Source organism: Meriones unguiculatus, chromosome 11 (genome assembly GCF_030254825.1).
Source record: "Meriones unguiculatus strain TT.TT164.6M chromosome 11, Bangor_MerUng_6.1, whole genome shotgun sequence".
Taxonomy (NCBI): domain Eukaryota; kingdom Metazoa; phylum Chordata; class Mammalia; order Rodentia; family Muridae; genus Meriones; species Meriones unguiculatus.
The window spans coordinates 27,203,953-27,226,090 of record NC_083359.1 but is presented as its reverse complement, the minus strand read 5'-3'; the positions used below and the strand labels follow the sequence as shown (position 1 = coordinate 27,226,090).

Below are 22,138 nucleotides of genomic sequence, written 5' to 3'. Positions count from 1 at the left end.
TTCTCAAACTCTTACGGTATGTCCTGCCTCTCCACCATGACCTAAGCTGAGATTGCCATCGCTCTTAATGACCCCAAGAGAACACTCCAGTTCTCTTAAATGACCTGTTTGAGGTGAGTCATTTAACAAATTGATACTGGTTTCTCCTCATTACCCTTTCTTCCTCTGATGACATTGGTGGCATGCTCTCTAATTTTGTCTCCTACCATATATATTTTTTTTCTTATTCTTCTTCATGCTCTGCTTGTTTTTAGCTTACACTCTTACATATCGCAGCTGAGGATATGGGTAGACCACTCAACCTTAGGCTGCACTTAGATTTGTCCTAATTCAAATTCGTGTATTAGCACATACAGTTGCACCACAATCAATATCATCAATGTGCTTATTGTTTTCAAATGTTTATCTCCAGTCCAAATATTTCCTTATGTACTAAAGATTACCTAGACAGGTCTGTGTCTCTAAAACTCACATAAACCCGTTAGGCATGAAGCCTTCTCTGTCTCAATGCTCAGTCATCCTTGCATTTGTCTAGGACAGAAGCACTTTGGTGTCATAATGTTCACACTCTGTTTCATATACTGGCATTTGTTTGTTTTCTATATTTTTTTTAGTTTTTAATTTTTTTTATCTCACTAAGTAGAATTGTTCCTAAGTTTTGTGTGTCTTATGAAAGTGATTGTTTTCTAGATTTCATTTTCAGGTAGCTTATTGTTCATATGAAGAAACACTAATTATTTCTTAAAAATACTTGGTATCCTGCATCTATTATAAATCTATTAGTTTTAAGTGTTTGTTTGTGTATGTGTGCACTTTTGTGTGTATAGATACTTGTACCTGTATGTTCATCTGTATGCATGCAATGTTATTTGTATACATGTTTGTGTATCTGTGTGTATGCTTATGTGTGAGTGCAGGTTTTGTGTGTGTGTTCATGTTTGCTTATGCATATGTATGTGTGTATGTGCTTATGCATTTGTGTGCGTCTACAAACAGGTACAACCTGCACTCTTCTTTCCTAGTTAATTTCTTTCTTTCTCTTGTCCAATTACTTTGATAATGATTCTTCAAGGAATGGTGTTGAATGAAAGAAGCTAGAGTGAGCATGAACTCTTGGGATCTGAGTGGAAACGTTTCTGACCTTTCATCATTGACTATAATTTTAACTGTCGTTTCATTGTAAATTTAGTGTGTTAAAGTACATTCTTCTATGTTTTGTTTGGTTTTTAGCACTGATCTCATAAATCAGTTGTTAATTTATTTCTGATTCACAGATTTTCCTTAAACCTAAAAGCTTTAAACAACAAATATTTCTTATTTCATAATGTGTGGTGCTGAGGAAAAAAAGGTCTTAGTTAGGTACCTTGAATTCAGAGTTTCTTTTTAGTGGTCAGAGTTTCTTTTTCTTGTGGTCAAGCTGCCATCTGTCCTGTGGTCTCACCTGAAGGTTTATTTGGAGAAGAGTCTGATTCTAGACTCACATACAGAATTGTAGGAAGTCTCAGAGGCTTGAAGCTGTTGAACTAGGAACTTCTGTTCTCTAATTATATTATGGAAGAGCAAAGGATCCAAGTGGTTAAAAATGGTGTAAGCATTCTAAGATAAAGGTCAATCTTTTTTGTTGTTGTTGTTTTAACCCACAATCACATACATGGCTTTCACCAGGCTAAGAACCAGATATGGATGGACAGTATCTTCATTTGCATATGAGTGCATTCATTTACTTTCTCAGATACACATGCCCTACTTAACCATGGGGAAAAATGATACACATTACAATTTAAGAACTATAAATGCATATTATTTCTAAGTCAGCTAAAATCTAAAAGTAACCTCTAAATTCCCTTATTTTCAAGGGTGACATTTTTATTTCTTTGACATAAGACAAAATAATTAGTTGTAAGTAGTTTTTAACCAATTAAAATAAAATGAATTGGGGATTGAGATAAGGTTCAGTGATGAAGAGCTCTTCTTGCTCTTATTGAGAATCCTGGCATAAATCCAAAAGGAGGAAATCATGAAATTTGCAGGCAAATGGTGGGATCTAGAAAAGATCATTCTGAGTGAAATATCCCAGAAGGAGAAAGACAAACATGGGATATACTCACTTATATAGACCTATAAGATATGATAAACATAATGAAATCTATACACCTAAGAAAGATAATCAATTGAGCGGACATGGGGTAAGATGATCAATCCTCGTTTAGAAAGACAGATGGGATGTGCATTGAACGTATGACAGGAGTCTACTGAGCGCATCTGAAAGACTCTAACTAGCAGTGTTTTCAAAGCAAAGACTCATGACCAAACCTTTGGCAGAGTACAGGGAATCATAAGAAAGAAGGGGAGTTAGTCTGATGGGGAAAGGATAGGAGCTCCACAAGGACCAAATATATCTGGGCACAGGGTCTTTTCTGAGACTGACATTCAACCAAGGACCATGTATGGATATAACCTAGAACCTCCACTCAGATGTAGCCTGTGGTAGCTCAGTAACCAATTGGTTTCCCAAAGTGAGGGGAACAGGGACTATTTCTAACAGGAACTCAATGACTGGCTCTTTGGTCTCCCCACCCCCCAAGGGAGGAGCAGTCCTGTTAGGCCACAGAGGAGGGCTTTGCAGCCAGTCCTGAAGATACCTGATAAAACAGGATCAGATGAATGGGGAGGAGGTCCCCCCTATCAGTGGACTTGGAAAGGGGCACGGTGGAGATGAGGGAGGAAGGGAGGGAGGGACTGGGAGGGAATGAGGGATCGGGACACGGCTGGGATACGGAGTTAATAAAATGTAACTGATAAAAAAAATAATAAAATAAAAAAATAAAAAATAATAAAAAAGAGAATCCTGGCATGGTACCCAGCCCCACATTGTAAATTCACAACCATCCATAACTTCAGTTATAGATGATCTAACACTCTCTTCTGACCTCTGTGGTCATATAAATACATAAAGGAAAAACAAGTGTATGCATTAAATAAACTAAATGGCAATAAAAGAAAAATGATTTTTTCATAGTGTTTCCTAAATCATAGGATTAAGTACTGTTGTTCCCAGAGGCAGTGATTTCCCACCATGTGGTCTGCAATGCTGATTTTCTGGAGAAAAATCTAAAAAAAAAAATAAATAAAAAATAAACTTAAATGTTCTCGTGTGTAAAACTACCTTCACAAGAAAATCAGGATTTTATTTGCCTCACTACCTCAATTCTTTCAGGCCATGCAGAGACAAAGTACCTAAAGGCATTAAGCACATATATGAATTAAGCACTATATGACTGCAGTGACAGTACAAAAGTATACTTGGGGATCTAGCTGACTTGCGTTGACATAGAAGCGATGAGCAGAAATCCAAAATAAGACATTTCTATTATAGTTTTTGTTTGAAAAGTACAATTTGTCTTCATACAAATAAAAGTTATTTATATTAGAAAGTGATAGGACCACCATTGGTTTCAACTACTTGATGACTAATAATGATAAATGTTTTTAAATGTACATTTTAATTGGTAGCATGGTAAATATCCATAACTAAATCCACACAATTAGGGTCTTTAGTGGTTTATCAGAACAAAGGATCTTGGAAACTGAAACTTCAGAACTTCTGTTTGAGAATAATAATGCCTTTTTCAGATGTAGAATGTCAGCTCTGTATGACCTATATTCTGCTTTCACAGTTCTATGGCTTCTGTGTAGCAGTATTGGTACAGTAATGTAGGTAAGTGTTCTGGTTGGTGTTATATGGCTGAACCTACAAGCATAAAAGCAGTTGGAGTCTCCCTGAAACATTACTTAGATATGACATGACTGTGCATTACTAGAAGGAAAAGTATATACACATCCTACATCTCCAAGAAGGGAACAAAGTGAGTTTTCAGTCTTAAATTGGATGTATTGTTCTCTCTTACTTTCTGGTACTTAAAAGCTAGTCTAACAGTAGATTAAAACAAAGGGGTATTTTTGTTGCTGCTTGAAAGACTACAAATTAGGACTGGCTGCATTGTCCTCCTTTGTGGCCTGGCAAGGGGGTGGGGGGTAGTGATCAAAGAGCCAGCCACTGAGTTCATCCAGTCCTGATGAGACCTGATAAGCTAGGGTCAGATGGAAGGGGAAGAGGACCTCCCCTATCAGTGGACTTGGAGAGGGGTATGGTAGGAGATGAGGGAGGGAGGGTGGGATTGGGAGGGAACAAGGGAGAGGGCTACAGCTGGGATAAAAATTTAATAAACTGTAATTAATACAAAAAATAAAAATTAAAAAAAACAACTACAAATTAGTTGGGGGGAGGTGTTTCTGTTGAGGTAAGCCATGCTCGGCTCATTTTAGCTGTGGCTAGGCATATATCTGTTCTCAGGCAGGAAGGCTATGGACTTGCTGCTCGCTGCCAAGCTAAAGGGGAAAGTGTGCCTCACGTCCCACATTATCCAGCAGGCTGTCCAAGGCCTGTTTCCATGGCGGCAGTAGAAAACTCAGAATAATCATAGCTACAAACTTTCCTGAAGCTGAAGCTGTAGCTGTGTCAGCAGTACTGATGATTAAAACAAATCTCAAAGACAGCTCAGACTCGGGGTAGAGAAATAGTCTACCTCTTAATGGCAGGAGTTATAAATTCCCATTACAAAGAGGAGTGGATGCAGTGAGAATAGTTAAATACAAATGTCCTCAGCTGATTCTATATCCCAGTAAAAATATGCCAAGCTATGCTCTAAACTGAAAAAAAAAAAATGAAGCTCAGTATAGTATCTCTGTACTGTTATATAATAATTCAGACATATGGCTTTGTATCATAATGTGGGATAGTGATTATATTGACGAAGGGATTAGATTTTGTTTGTTTGTTTACCAATATTAAAGAAGAGTTCAATTCCAATTTCTGACACCGGGGCAAGTAACTTAACCACAATAAACTGTAGGCTCTTTATCTGCAAAATAAGGAAAATAACATCCATGCCTGAGGGTTTATTAAAGATGGTGTGAGGCAGTGCTTAGGAAGCACCGGACTTCTTAGAGTTGAAATACTTTAATCACATAAGCCAGAAGCTCTTTTATAAAACCCCCTCTCTCTCAGTGCAGTGCATTCTCCCCAACTCCCTCAGACAAAATAGCAGTGCCATATTTAACCGCGCACATCTGTTGACATGAGTGCGATGTAAGCCATCAGTCTCTAAGTCCTTCCCCCCTACTCCGTACATAAACTCCCTTACAGAACACAAATCCAGTCTGTCTCCATAACTGTGTACTAAATATCTTGTGTTTGCCGTCTTTCATTCCACTTTGTGAATGCAAGAAGTGTATGCTTTGTTTAAATAAGATCTCACAGCTGAGTAAAGGAGATGCATCCTGTGCCAGATGACTTCTGCTAAGCATATTGAGTGCCTTACATATTATGCAAGTACAAATAAGGGTTTTATATGGCTTTTAGGAAGAGTATTGTGAGTCAAGTTCTAGCCTAACAGCCTATACCATAGATAAACACTTTTTCTAGACCAAGCATCCCTCGGTATGAGTTTCCTGTTTGCCACCATTTGTATAAGCGATCCTCAGCTCAACTTGTATGCCAGCAAGGATATGCAAAAGAGTGGGTTGACATGGAAAGATCCATATCAGTCTCTGAAGCAGTCAGCCGGGCCCTTCCTTCCTTTGTCACCTCTTATTAGGAAGCAGATGGGTTGGTGTCACAGTTGATGGCATTTTATTGCACAGCTGTGTGTATCTTCTTAGCCATTCAATTGGCCTTGTTAATTTAAACGTCTTCCATTATCACTCTTGACTTAGCACGCTCTTCTGTGTGACTATTTCCACCTTGCCCAAGGGAACACTATTGTATTTGAGCTGCAGGTATTGGATCCCTCTGGAGACTAGTGTGGCAGATTGGTTCCCCATATCTATCAGCCCAGAGAAAATTGTTGCTAGAGTTCTGAGGCCCTTCAAAGGATACTTTAGTCTGCTCTACGAATGACAATACCTATTAAAAACTCAGAACATCTGGAATTCTGCTAAACACAGCTACCACTGGATAAACTGCTTCTTTGGACTGGTACCAGCAGCACTGGTATTCTTTTATTGACTTTGAGCTTGAGGGATGGGACTCATACAGTTCAAGCCACTGATGATGCTCAGGCTTGCAACTTTACCACTCTGCCACTCAGCAAATGGCTTCTGGGCCTCACTGTGCTCAGGTAGGCGATTTGATGACTCACAGGTGGATGGAGTTAATACCATATTGACAATCTCATTCACCCAGACAGGACAAGCTCTGGCTGGAGTTAAGACATTCCCAAAAGAGGAAGAGGATAACCAAGCCAGACGTGCTTCCCGATAATCTGGACACTAAGAATAGTAAATCCACAAATCCTCTAATATAGTCTCTACACAGTTCTTAGGGGTATGGTGGCAGACATTCAAATAGAGTGCTCCCAGGGCAAGGTGCAGGAATGGAAAGAAACAAGAACTTCATGTTAAACAAATAACAATAGTTCTGGGGTTGGGGGAAAAGGGATGTTCAGATGGACCATTTAAGAGTACTGACTCTAGGATACTAGATATGAAGGAAGAGATACTTCAGATAACTAAGGCAACTTGAACCAGGGCCTGAAAGTCAAAGAATTCCTCATAATTCACAAAGCATATAGGCCAACAATGAGGAATTTGCAAAAGAGAGAATACTAGTATACGATGAGGCAGTGGGTAGAAGCCATATATAATGTCAGTTTTCGATAGTGGACTGATGGATTGTCATTCAGTTTTGAACCACGTGGAGAGAAGTTGCCAAGTATTTGATTTGCTCTGTTTTTGCCTTTCATGTTGTGTTGTGAAAACACCATCCACTTGTTTTCATTCATTATAATTTCACTATTCTTTAAACTTTCATGTCGTTTGTTCTGTTTGTGTTAGTTTTGAAATTGATTGTCACTACATAGATCGGAGCCTCCAAGAGGAAACCCTCCAGTGTTACCTCTAAAGTGCTGAGATTACAGAACTGTGTCACTATATCTGGCTTTCAACCTCTTTGAGATAAAGAAATAGTAATCGTGTATGTGTGTGTGTGTGTGTGTGTGTGTGTGTGTGTCTGTGTGTGTGTGTCTGTGTGTGTGATAAATTGGAGGAAGGAGGAACACTAGAAATGTTGCCGATTGGCATGTTGGGGTCTATAGATAAAGCTGCTTTCCACTCGATCTTGAACTTAATGAGGCTAAACATTGAAATAAAATTGGCATGCGTACAAACTGGTGCTAGAATTTTGGACCCAGACTCCTCTTCTGCTCTCTGCAGTATTACTTTTTGAGAAGTTGTAGACATTTAAACAAAACCAGGTCCCCAGACAGTATACCAGAATTGTTTTCTAGTATCTATCATAAAATAGGAAAAGGTATTTTAATTTTGTATCCAATAAAACTTTTGTTTATCAGGCATCTTGCTCCTTGGTCCATCATGTTAGATGCAAGCCATTCCTTAACTGGCTCTCATGCAGGGGAGACAAATTTCACCCTTCAAAATCTTTAATCCCTCACTGTATTAAGAATGGGCTGTAGACAAACAGGGCTTTGATAGAACTGAAGAATCTCAGGTTTCATATCTAAATCAAGTCTGCATTTTAACAATATCTCCGGGTAATCTCTATACACATAAAGTTTGAGAAGTACTAGCCTATTATTTGATCCAAACATTTCTGAATCTTCTGTGTTATTTTGAGACTGAGAGCTGATGCAAATATTTGGACAAACATTTTTCCTCTGCCCCAGGAAGAATCCTAATGCCCAACCTACTGTAAATGCTGTGAGAATATAAAAAGCTTAAGGTTGTACCTTGTCCATAAGGTTTCCAAACTCATAGCTACTACGGTTTATGGTATCTTTTTTTGTTTATTACCTTTTAATATTTTTATTATTTAGTATTTTAATATTTATGATCCACTGTATTAATGACTTCATTCTCTAAACTCAATAAAAAGATTTAAGATTTCACTATAGTTAAACTACAACAAATTATCACAAAGTCACTCAGCACCTATGTGGTGATTTTAAAAAGTTACAGTTTTGCCAGGGGCAATGAATTTAAAAGTCAACCATTTGACATTTTACTTGAGTGTGTTAGATTTTATAGTCTCATACTTCATAAGAGTTGAATTTTATGAGCGATAATCACATGTATGTGTCACATACACACTCTTTGGTGCAGGAATGAATGTTGGGCTATGACCTATGATATGCTTTCTAAGCAGCACTACACAATAAAGCCTGGCCTACCTTTGGACAATTATTTTGAACTGCTTGAGGTCTACAAATGGTTTTATGCTAAACATTTATGTCTAACAGTTTATCTAAAGAGCAGCATAAAGAGCATGATACAAAGAGTCAGAGAAATCACTCAGGGTGTCTCAGAAATACATACTGGTGAATATAAAAAGCCATGGCTATGTCTTGAAAATCCTCATGGCTTTGGCACTGATGCTACACAGTCTTGAACCTTTGCACAACATTTAGGACACTGTATATAGGGGTGTCCATTCTACTTGTAGGGTTCTAATTGTGATCACTTGATTTAGACATGAGAACTGTACATGCTATCTTGAGACCAATTTCCCATGCTTCTTCACTGAAATGTCTACCTCTTCACTCCACGAAAGACAGTTCCATTTTATCTTATTAAAAATAATTTTTGGAAACATTTGGAGTAAAATTTCATTTAATCTACTCAAGAAGGTTTACATCTAAGGGTTCATAAATCGTCTCATGTGCTGCTTTGGAGGGGTTGGGTGGGCATTACTAAGAGAACCATGTATGGTTTTCCTACAGTGTGTGAATGATACCCATCCAACATTTAGTGGAATGATTGTATCTGAATGGGTATTTTTTTTTCCTAGCCAAACAAATATCAGCAATGATAAGAATAAGTAAAATTAAATGGATTATTTACTTCATGGTGTTAAATGTTCTATAACTGTAGACACTGGCACAAATGTGCAATTATTCTCTATTGCATTGATTATGGAACCCTTTTCCATAAAGCTCATTATAACAGTAATGTTTCTTAGAACAGAAATAAAAATTTGCTAACAGTTCCTCTAGGACTCGTAGCGACCACATGGAAATGAATACTAAGAGGGAGTTACATCCTAATTTTTTTTTTAAATAAAGTGTTAGATTTGGGAAGTTTTCAAAGTGCTATTGTATAAGCCTGGACAGCAAGAAATTTAAGTTCAAATGTTCCTTAATATGATTCTCTAACAAATGAACCCATATCTAACTCATATCTACGTTAACTTCCCAGCTGCACTTACCTACAATTCTGGCCCATTACCAACTGGTTGGAACAGGATATTACTAGTAGGTTAAAACAACTTCTAAGTGCTGATACTGATGAAAGACAGTGAAATGTAAAAGTAGATAACACTTCAGAACAGTTACCAGTCCCACTGAGAAGCAAAGCTTGCATAAGTTATGAGAGGGCAAAGCCTCTTTAACTTTCCACTATCAAAATTAAAAAAAAATAATAATGGTGGTGTCAGCAATTCATCCTTTATCTCTTTTCTCATTGTTCTCCATGGCTTAATGTCTTGGTGTGGGGGACATATTATTTGCAAAGTAAAATTATAAAATTGATCATTTATTTATTAAATAACAAGATATGTGTAGAAGGGCAGTAAAGAAGAAAAAAAAACAGCTTAGTACAGTTACATACATGTAATCCCAGCAACTGAGGAGAAAAAGGTAGGTGGATCTCTGTTTGTTTGAGGCCAGCCTGGTCTACAAAGTGAGTCCAGGACAGCCAAGCCTACACAGAGAAACCCTGTCTCAAAAAAACAAAAATATGTTCAGTTATTGTTTATCTGTGTTTAAAAGTGATATTTTGGGCTGAAGAGATGGCTCAAAGGTTAGGAGCACTGGCTGTTCTTCCAGAGTTTCTGAGTTCAATTCCCAGCAAGCACATAGCTCACAACCATTTGTAATGGGCTCTGATTCCCATTTCTGGTGTGCATGGAAAAAGAGCACTGACATATATAAAATAAGTAAATAAAAGGTGACATTTCTACTCCTTAGCTCTTTAGGATTGCATTTAATTATTGACATTTGAAATCAAAGGTGTCTCCAACTCATGTTCTTTATATACTTATTTATAAATGTACACATCTGTACTTCCTGATCAGAAGGGAAGTCATGGTGTGAACTCATGTCACTTTCATTCTTTCAGGTAAAATGAAATGAATTTGTTCTTTATGTATTCAGGGCCCATCTGAATTTAGTATGTAGGCTGTGGTTTTGATGATACAACCAAAAATAATGTTATGGCTCAGATAGTTAAAATATAAAAGGTAAGTCGATTTGTGAGACATTAATGCAACACTTCAGGACTCGGCTACCTTCTGATGTGTTCTAAAGCAAAACTAATTATTTTCATTACAAGTGATGTGAAAGTCAGGTCATACACATCTGCATACATTTTCTCTTTTTAATCACTCAGCGAAGCTGCTAAGCATTTCTCTTGAGCAAATGGAAAGTAAGGGAAAACTAGGTCTGCTTTAAACCAATCCTGCACGGGGTATTGAACTGTCCTTTTAACTTGCCTGACCTAGCTCAGTAAGAGATGGTTGGGCTTTCATCTTCAGAAACAGAGGGTGTGTGCAAATGCATTTGATTTTTACTTGGAATATTTCAGCCTGCACTAACAAAAATTATATCAAGATGATTTGGCTTTTGAAGACTAACAGTAGACAAGAAATATTTTTAACTGATTTTTATTTCATGTACATCAGTGTTTTGCGTGCATGAATGTCTGTGAGAGAGTGTCGGGTCCACAGAAACTGGAGTCAAAGACGCCATGTGGGTGCTAAGAACTGAACAAGGGTCCTTTAGAAGAGTACTCTGTGCTCTCAACCACTGAGCCATTTCTTCAGACCAGCCAAAAAAAAAATTAATGTTATATATCATTGTGTTAGATTCCAAAATCTTGGGCATCAAAGTGAGCTTTAAACCTTTACTCCCAATTTCCTGGCCTTTAGGAAAGTTCTACAAATGTGGTCAAAGCACACAATTTTCTCATCTTGCTGACCCTGTGTCTGCTCATAAAAGCACAAAAAAATGGTTTGCAGCAAAATGCTACTCAGTTCTAATAATTCATATTTTAAAAACTATCAAAAAATTGATGGAATCCTTTCTGTACATTTTTATGAATAATGTGAGGAGAATTCCATTTTCTTTAAAGATGTATATCAGTATCACCCTAGTAGCTGGCACCACACCCAGAAACACATCCATAGCACAATTGGAGTTGGTGGATTATCATATTTAAAATAAAACAAGAGAACAGAAAATTCTAAGTGTGGGTATGGGAGGAGTTAGGTGGAGGAAGTAAGGGATATGTGATAAAAATATGTTGTGTGAAATTTGAAAATATTTTACCTTGGTATGACTCTAACCAAGCAAGTAAAAGACCTGTTTGAGAAAAACTTCAAGTCTCTGAAGAAAGAAATCGAAGAAGATATCAGAAGATGGAAAGATCTCCCGTGCTCATGGATTGGTAGGATTAACATTGTGAAAATGGCCATCCTGCCAAAAGCAATCTACAGATTCAATGCAATTCCCATCAAAATACCAACTCAATTCTTTACAGACCTTGAAAAAAAGATTCTCAGCTTGATATGGAGAAACAAAAAAAAACAAGAATCTCCAAAACAATCCTGTACAACAACAGATCATCTGGAGGTATCTCCATCCCTGATCTCAAGCTGTACTACAGGGCAACAGTAATAAAAACTGCATGGTATTGGCATAGAAACAGAAAGGAGGATCAATGGAACCACATAGAAGACCCAGAAATAAATCCACACACCTATGAATACTCGATATTTGACAAAGAAGCCAAATCCATTCAATGGAAAAAAGACAGCATCTTCAACAAATGGTGCTGGACCAACTGGATGTCTACATGCAGAAAAATGAAAATAGATCCATATTTATCACCCTGCACAAAACTAAAGTCGAAGTGGATCAAGGACCTCAACATAAAACCAGATACTCTAAATCAGTTGGGAAAAAAAAGTGGGGAACAGCCTAGAACTCATTGGCACAGGAGACAACTTCCTGAACAGAACACCAACAGCACAGGCTCTAAGAGCAACAATCAATAAATGGGACCTCATGAAACTGAAAAGCTTCTGTAAAGCAAAGGACACCGTCATCAAAACAAAACGACTGCCTACAGATTGGGAAAGAATTTTCACCAACCCTTCATCTGACAGAGGGCTAATATCCAGTATATATAAAGAACTAAAGAAGCAGAAAAGCAACAAACCAAGTAATCCAGTTAAAAAATGGGGAACGGAGCTAAACAGAGGATTCTCGAAAGAGAAACATCGAATGGCAGAGAAACACTTAAAGAAATGCTCAACCTCATTAGCCATTAGGGAAATGCAAATCAAAACAACCCTCAGATTTCACCTTATACCCATCAGAATGGCCAAGATCAAAAACTCAAGTGACAACACATGCTGGAGAGGTTGTGGTTAAAGGGGAACCCTCTTCCATTGCTAGTGGGAATATAAACTGGTACAACCACTTTGAAAGTCAATCTGGCACTTTCTCAGACAATTAGGAGCAGTGCTACCTCAAGACCCTGCTATACCACTCCTAGGTATATACCCAAAATTTGCTCAAGTACACAACAAGGACATTTGTTTAACCATGTTTGTAGCAGCTTTATTTGTAATAGCCAGACCTGGAAACAACCCAGATGTCCATCAACGGAGGAATGGGTACAGAAATTGTGGTCTTTTTACACAATGGAATACTACTCAGCAATCAAAAAAGAGGAAATCATGAAATTTGCAGGCAAATGGTGGGATCTAGAAAAGATCATTCTGAGTGAAGTATCCCAAAAGGAGAAAGACAAACATGGTAAATACTCGCTTATATAGACCAACAAGATATGATAAACATAATGAAATCTACACACCTAAAGAAGATAATCAAGAAGATGGACAAGGGTGAAGATGATCAATCCTCATTTAGAAAGACAAATGGGATGTGCATTGAACGTATGACAGGAGTCTACCGCAGAAGGTATCTGAAAGATTCTAACTAGCAGTGTTTCAAAGCAGACACTAACACTCATAACCAAACCCTCAACAGAGTGCAGGGAAACATATGAAAGAAGGGGAGTTAGTATGATATGGAAAGAATAGGAGCTCTACAAGGACCAAATATATCTGGGCACAGGGTCTTAAAAATTAAATAATAAAAACTCAAAAGACTATGTAATGCTTTCTTTGTATTGCACCTCTATAGAGTAACTATTATTTTTTATTGTTATCCTAATTTATAAAATAGATAAGATAAAATAGAAAATAAATAAAGGTAGATTAATTTTACAAGACACTAGGAAAATATGTGATGAAGAACCACTGGATAACTAACCCTTAAATGTTCTTACAAATGTTTAAAATCCATTTTGAAAAGATCTATTTAGTACATAGATGTATAGCTAGTGTGTTTGTGTGTATGTAACCATAATGTGTTTATAGATAAATCATCGTTATAAAGTATTGTCAACTCAAATAATTTATGCATTAAATCACTATTTTGTTAACACAACGATTTTACTGAGCGCTTTTTCTCTAGCAAGTATTACCTTTCAAACGCTGTCAAAAATGTAGATGTAGTTCTTAGCAATGTTTCCACTGGGTGAACAAATAGCAGGTAAAGCCTATGCTTTCTTGCCAAAATGCCTCCCAATTTCTAACCCCTCTGTCTATGGATGCATAAGCTTCATAGTGATCAATGAAGAGATTGTCAGTACCAAGGAAGGGAGGGAGGAGGACAAGCTGGAAGAGTCTTCATTAGCTCAGCCTCAGTGCTTTGTGTGGGGGAACACTTAAAGATTACTTTCTTCTCTTCTGCTATGATACCCTATGTTTACATTAAAAAATGGGCCCTTGGCCTCTTGCTTTATGTTTCCTAGCAACATTGTATGGTGGTAAAATGCTGTCTTTGGGGCAAAATGACAACAGTTCCTTACTCAAGTCACATGCTGATAGGTGACTTTAAACACATTATGTAAGCTTTCCTAGTCTTAGTTTTCTCTGCCATCAAGTTAGTATAAAAAATAATTCATACACAATATGAACAGTCACAACTTAATATGTTTACAAATACCCCCTATAAAATAATTATTATAAATACTGATATAAATAAAGATGTTATTTTTATCTTAGAGTTCCTAGTGAACTCTAAGTTTAATAGATTTATTATTTTGGCATCTTCCCCATACACTGGACAAGTGGTTCTCAAGGTTTTCACGTGCCACCCAAAATGAAGTTATCCAAGATGCTTACCTAACAGCAAAAACAACTCCCTAGGTCAAATCACAAGCTCCACAAGCATCTTGATTTTTGTGCTCATGGGATGATAAACCCACATTCATTGTTTTTGAGGCTTTGGCACTCAGTAATAAGGATGGAATCCAGTATCTGCCTAACAACCCTTGACTGGATCTATAAGTGGTCATTCCTATTTCCTAAACTCTTCCCATGGGAACTGATTGTGCCTTCTTTCACAAATATATCTTTTTATGCGTATGTATGACAAATCCAATTTTAGAAAAAAATCTAAGTACCTGGCTTGATTGCTTGTAAAAACCGCTGCTCTTTTCTTTTCTCTCATTGTAAATTGCTTTTATCCAAGACTCTGAGCTAAATTGTAACTGAGATATTCATGAGAACACGCAGTAAATTTAGATTGCATTTGAGATGCCAGTCTAGACCATGAGTTCTTAATATCAGGAAAAGTCTAACCTTCAAACATATATCCTCATCCTTTGAGAAAGACACCCCACTTTTTAGGATTGTGAGAGTATTTTAATATGGTATGAATTCTCTGCTGGAAATTTTTTTTACTGTATCATTAACTTATCATTTGGAATGTACCTAAAATCTTCAAACTTACTTTCATATCTAAGTCTTATATGAAAACAGACATTCTGTTAAAAAAGATCTCTAGATTAGCTCATGCCAGTAAAATATAATCAATTAAAAGTCCACAATTCTGTTTCAATAAAGTTTATAGTGTTTGTAAGTAAACAAAAATTTTAAGAAGTTCACCAAAATCCTACACTGTGGAACCAGCCATACAGATACCCACTAAGTCTTAGATATCCTGTATTTGTGCATGGAATAAAAAGGGATATGCAATTATGAATGGATAAAACTTCAAAGGTCCTTAAAGTTGCCATAATCAGATCTGAACTGTAGTCTGTGCAGAAAATAGAAAATATCCTATTGCTACCAATTATTTCTCTTTGTTGTTGTTGTTGTTGTTGTTGTTGTTGTGGACTGGAGAGATGGCTTTTTGGGTAAAACACTTGCTGTGCAAGCATGAGGACTTCAGTTCGAATCCTCAGACTGATTTGAAGCTATGTCTGTCTGTCTATCTATCTATCTATCTATCTATCTATCTATCTATCTCTATATATACATATATATATCATGATAGATATATCATGTACACACCAAGTGTTTTAAATGAAAGTTTTAATTACTTTTAATTCTTAAAATTTCAATTCCTTCATCTACAGGAAGGAGAGATGGGTTATTGATCATGGTGTATGGACAGCTAAATGTTAGAAGACAGGTATTCTGGTTATGCAAGCTACATTATTTACTAACAAGACAAAGCCAAAGATCCGAAACACTCTCTGATTTGTTTTGCTGGTTTTAAAGTTACAGGACCAATTAGAAGAACTGTAACATTCAACTATACAGATCCAGAAGATTTTTGAAAAGACATGAATGTGACATTTCTTCACATGCCATATATAAAGGCACAATGCATGCTTTTTGTTTGAGGGATACGTTTGGGGCTAGGCTAGATGAGTCTGTTAATTATTAGTCTATACCAGGTTCTGTTGCATGTACCTCTGAAAGTACTGTTTATATTTGCTTTTTGTTGTATTCTTGGTTTCTGTGCTCACTTGTTAAGATTCACGGTTGAAAGTATCACTATTACAATACGTATTTGTTTTAAAAATCCTTCCACCTGATTACAGCCAATGATGAGCATCATACAGGTTCCATAAGTTATTGTTAAATGCATAGAAGCATTTAGATAAAATACTATGTATTTATAATGCTGGAGACTATTTAAATCAACAGAATTTTGAGGGTTCAAAATCAATGAGAAAATGGTATATGCAAAGGTAATTATTCATTTCTTCATGATGACTTCTGACATGAAACAAAACTGTTAGCATTCAAACGATCTGTATTAGAGGGGAATGGTTTGAGGGCAGCCAGCACTAAGCTAACAATTGTTTTGTTTTGTTTCTTTTATCAAGCATGATCTAGGGTCATAAGATAGTGTTATCATGGTACATAGATATGTAAAGATTCACAACCAGATTGATTTATATGTGAACCCCATGTGCACCACTTCCTGCTTGTAAGCGGAGCACATTGTTAGTTTCCCTACACATTTAACACCTTGTGTGGGTCAGAGGACACCCCCCTCATGATGAGTCTGGAATGCTTCAGTAGACTTCAGAATGCTTAGATTGCTACTTCATGTGTCACGCTAGATCACTGTAGCTCCTGGTACGTGCGAGTTTGGCTGCTACACGAGGGAGCATTCCTTCGAAGTGTTTGCTTCTGTTTTGTGCACCCACGTGTGTTTCCTCTTGCAGATGGCTATACAACTGACGACATTGAGTTTTACTGGCGTGGCGATGATAACGCAGTCACGGGAGTGACAAAGATCGAGCTTCCTCAGTTTTCCATCGTAGATTATAAACTCATCACCAAGAAGGTGGTTTTCTCCACAGGTTTGTATCATGGGGAAGGGTTTAAGCAAAAAGAACTTCATCCCAGTTTTTTCAAAGGGATCCCTGGGTGGAGAGGGTGAGGTGAGCGCGGATGAGGTACCTTGTAACCTAGGAACCGGCAGTACAGAAGCTACACTACAGCTCCTGTTTCTAAGAGGCCCCTTCGGACCATCCAGAAATACGCAGGTGTTTTCCAGAAGACAATCTCAAGCATAGCCCAGCCCTCTTCACCTCTAGTTTGACAGAGAGGAGATAGGAGTATAGAAAGGGGGAGGACAGAAGACCTGAGTGGGACTTAGGCATCTCAGGGTTTTTAACTTTTTTTTTTTTTTAAAGCATTATGGTTTGCCAAGGGCAGTTCATTTGGCGCCTCTCTGTGTAGCATGGCATTGTCTACAGTAAGTAGAAGACCGCATTCACCTTAGAACATGTGATTTTCACTAGCTCCACCTTCTCTCTGAGCTGACATGTTTCAGGCACTGAGACGACCAGAACCTTTTTACGGTCACATTTCAGGCATCTGTAATGTTGTGGGTGGCCACATGAGCTCCTCTACAGAAGCTGCAGGAAGGCATTCGCTCGCTAGAAACTACTTTAGTGGAAGTAATAAGCTTGCTGGAATATTCCTCTTGGTGTTTTTCTTGTTGAAATGAATCCAACAGGCACATAAATAACTAATTCTATCACTGTAGCTTTGGAGAATCTCTTTTCAACCAAGGATTCAGATACTTGGAGAACTGTAAACCACTTTCAGCAAAAGCTGTACTGTGACTTAGTAAAAATATACAAAGTTGTCTATAGCTTAAGTGGGGGTGGGAGGCAGACGTTTTCTGTAAGCCTGGGGATTTTTAATCCTTATAACTCAGTGGAAAGGACATCCTTCTGAAAATACTCAGATTGTGTACATACTAAGACTTATGATTTAGCCCAAGAAAACAAGACTTTCTTATGTACAGTGAGAATATTGTCTCTCCTGCCTTTTACAGTGTAAACCTTTTACACTCGAAGATGTCACACTCTTACATGTCTTCTCTGTAGTATTAACTCCACAGAACTCCACAGTCATAGGACTCAGGTTTAAGAAACTTGTTTTGTTTGGGACTTGGAGGAGGAGCATTATTTCCTTGATTGTGGTTTGTTTGTTTGTTTGTTTGTTTCTGGTAGCCTGCTGTGTTCTTAGCATGACACTGGTCCTTTAGTTTATTTCACATAAATCCTGCTTAAAGGTGGTAATGCTCTCTATATTTTCTTGGGTGAGCAATTAATTTGCTAAGGAACAAAAAGGATGTTCACAGTGAAAAACTGTGAATATATGTATATATGTATATATATACATACAAATGTATACATATCAGGTAAATATAATGTAGTGGGAAAGAGTTGAAAGAGTTGAAGAGGGAAACCAATTGACTGCTCCAAATTCTATTGTCCTCATAGTTGCAGAGAATGAACATCTTTGATATAATATATGAGGTTGGTCAGGAAGAACATAAACTCTTTAGTTGCTGCTAAGAACAGGGTATATTCCTCGCTTAAGTCCTACTGCTCTTTAAAACACCTGGGAAATCTCAGACTAGATTTACAGAGAAAAATATGCCCTTCACCAGTAGCTAAAATTACACCTAGAAAGAAATGCAAGCTTTCCACAGGCCTTTAATGAAAAGTACCCCGTGAATACCGATTGATAACGCTGATGTTATAAACTTGCCTTTCTAGGTTCTTACCCCAGATTGTCCCTTAGCTTTAAGCTGAAGAGAAACATTGGCTACTTCATCCTGCAGACATACATGCCGTCCATTCTGATCACCATCCTCTCCTGGGTCTCCTTCTGGATTAACTACGATGCTTCTGCCGCAAGAGTTGCATTAGGTAAGCCCTTGCAGAAGTCGCAGCCCTCCCTCTGTCCTTCTCTCCCTCTTCCTCCTCTCTCCCCTCCCACCCCTGTGTGTGTGTGCGTGTGTGCACTTTCCTCACCCACAATTTTGTGGCCTACGATAAGACTGGACTTTTCGCCGTGAGACTTCTATGGATAATGTGATTCAGTGTTAAATCAATTAAACACAAATTAAAGCTCTTCCATGTCCAAACCAGTTAACCATAGGACTGTTGGTAATGAAATTGGTTTCGCCAGTTTGATAGTCTTACCCAAACATATTTCATGTAATAATGATCGTATAATTGCTCAATTTGCCTCCATGCTTCCTCACCTGCTAAATGCTTTCCCTTATCCAATACCCCAACATGGAGATATGATATATAACAACTGTATAAGCACAGACTTTGTTCTGATGATTTATCCCTGCTTCAAGATAGCATGTACAGGGCAGGAGACAAAAGCATATTAATGCTGGGCCATCCTTTGTAGTCTTGTTCATCAAATGCCTGACTTTGTTTTTCTATCATAACACCAGATGGGAATAAATAAAATTTAGTAAACATTTTATGGGATTCAAGTAAAGTAAATTGTATGACCTTTTGCACAGATTTCTTTGTTTACATTTCTGACTCTTCCCTTTAAAAATAGGGAGCTGTTTAGCTACATCCTAAGATTCTGATTTAATTATTACACTCATAGAAAACCATTTGTTTCTCATTCAAAAACATTTGCATCTAACAGCATCTGACACAGTGAGGTACTGCAGATGGATATCTCTTTACTAAAAGTTACATTCAAGCAGTAAATATAGATAAAATTCATAACAGCAAGGAAATGGAAGCAGCCTCAATGTCCACTAAGAGACCAATAAATAATGAAAATGTGGTCCATATACACAATGGAATTTTATGTTTCAGAAAATGAAATGGTGAAATTTGAAGAAAAGTAGATTGATCTTTGTTTTCACTAGTAGTAGTAGTCTGTGCTTTGTCTGTTTTCTCATTACTATTTTGCTACCAAGCTGGGCTGTATCATACTCTGAACTCTCAGTGTTTTTACCTTCCAGTGACAGTTTTGAGACAAACTGCTCTCTACTGTTAGAAATGCCTGTTACCTGGACAAGCAATTATAGTCTGACCTGGGGTGACATGTCCAATAAGGACCGCTATATCTGATTTGTGTCTCATGTCTGTGTGTTATATGATCAGTTGTCCAACTCAAAAGCATGAGCACTCTGGTTCCTGTTTCTTTAACCTTCTGCTCCCAGCTTTCAAATGTTTGCACTGTTTGGTGTATATCATCTTTATAATGCACTCATAGATCTGTGTCTGCTCTTTTAATTTACCTTTCCATTATTTATATTGGTTAGCACGAAAGCCGTTTAAATGCTATTCTTTATCCTTGCCTTATATGTTGTTTCTTCATTCCCTATATTGCTACCAGAATGATTTTCTTAAATTCAGTATGTCCATATTTGTGCTACTGTATATGTCTAGAATGCATCTGGCATTATCTTTATTTTAGTAGGCCCTCATTTGACCTCCATTCTTCTCATATATATGTGTGAAAATCTTGATATCTTGTTAAGGAACTGTGAACGCTCTCTAAACCAGCCCTTACATAAAGTTTTCCCACCCATGACATCCTGGAGTATGCTGCAACCTTTCCTGTCTAGACAGGATTACTGAGCAATACCTACTCATTCCTCAGGAAGCACCCCCCCCCCAGAATCTACATTCTTGACCCTGACACATCATGAGTCTGAACTATGATCTCCTCTATACTAACTTGCCTTAAATATACATGTCTATCACAATATTTAATTCATATTTCTAATCTTCTACTTTATTTTAAAAACCTACAATAGAAAACTACAAGTAAAGAAATATTTAATAACAATTTTTGTTCATTGTAAATTAAGTTACACATATTTCCAGGAAGGGTCAATAGGCTGGTATATAATAGTTTTCTACCAAGTATACCAAAATAAAACTAGCTTTTCCCACTATTATGAGAGCCACAAGAAAAGAGGAATGTTATTACTGTGTTTTTTCTTTTTCTTTTCTTTTCTTAGGTATTACAACTGTCCTAACAATGACCACAATCAACACCCACCTCAGGGAGACTCTCCCTAAAATCCCATATGTCAAAGCCATCGACATGTACCTCATGGGGTGTTTTGTCTTTGTCTTCATGGCCCTTTTGGAATATGCTTTGGTCAACTACATCTTCTTTGGGAGAGGACCCCAGCGCCAAAAGAAAGCAGCTGAGAAAGCTGCTAATGCCAACAATGAGAAGATGCGCCTGGATGTCAACAAGGTATGTTTACAGAGAAACGGTCCATGATGATTACACTCACAGAAGAATGAGAACTTTGATGGAGTTGTTAAGATGTGGGAAAACATGCTCTAAGGGGGAAAAAATGGTAATTTCCTCCCAAAATTACATGGATGATACATGAGAGACAAAAAGGACTCCCAAAACGTATCACTCAATGCTTGGGTGCCCTTTTCATTATCAGTAGGGATGCTCAGTTTTTATTACCTGATCACCATACAGGCTATTTTTCTATATATGAGAATCATATCTTATAATTAATATAGATTTAGCTAAACTTAGTCACTAGTTTCAATTTTTTAAAGAAAATTTCATTTCATCTTAATCAATAGAACTTGCTGGTATCTGACCTTATATATAAAATAAAACTGCATTATTAAACTATTGCTTATACTAAATGAAAGCTCTGAATCTGATATCCACATTCTCTGTTTTAAAATGGAAATAAACAACATTATAAATCTGTTAATTACATACCAACAACCTGAGATTTTTTCTTTCCAAGAAATCAAAATAATAGGAAAAAAGAAAAAAATGCAAAAAAAAAAGGAAAAAAGGAAGAAGCAAGGAAAAGAGGAGTAATTTTCTCAAGGGATGTCGATTTAGTTTAAAGCCTTGCCCAAAGCACTTCCCTGCATGATGCTCCCATCTTTATGAAGTCCAGCTGGATCAAAGACTTCCTACAAAAGTTTAAACATTTTTGTTTTTGTTTTGTTTTTTTGAAGTGAGTTTTTCACCTCAGTGGAATACACAGAACAAAATCTTAAAAGACTGAATGCTGGGTTCCTTCCTAAGCCTGGGCATCATGCACTTTAAAGTTCCATTGGGTTTTTGTAGTTTCCAATCCAGTTTAGGAATCATCACTTTGAGGGTTTTGGCAGACGTCTCAGTGGATATGAGCTTCTTTGGTCCAAATGTAACTTCATCTGACTTACTGTTGTAGAGATCTCTGCCTTAAACAGAGTAATTGTGAAGATACTTCTTCAGGTTCTAAGTTTGAAGTTTTTGAGGTAAATAATATTTTCATTTAACATCTGTCCTAGTGTCTTTGAAATAGTATATGTTACAGAACTCATTAAATAATTTATGCTGATGTCCGGGCCAAGGAGAATGTGC

The 22,138-nt window shown here is 37.2% G+C and overlaps 1 protein-coding gene across 2 annotated transcripts in view; it reads left to right on the top strand.

Annotated features, from left to right (window-relative positions):
• Positions 1–22,138, top strand: part of Gabrb2 (gamma-aminobutyric acid type A receptor subunit beta2) — a 227,872-nt gene that overhangs the window by 169,263 nt on the left and 36,471 nt on the right. For both annotated transcript variants that reach the window (XM_060363839.1, XM_060363840.1), the window contains exons 7-9: positions 16,672–16,809; positions 18,526–18,678; positions 20,760–21,004. In XM_060363839.1, coding sequence (XP_060219822.1) covers positions 16,672–16,809; positions 18,526–18,678; positions 20,760–21,004 — 536 coding nt within the window. The remainder of the gene's footprint in view (positions 1–16,671; positions 16,810–18,525; positions 18,679–20,759; positions 21,005–22,138) is intronic.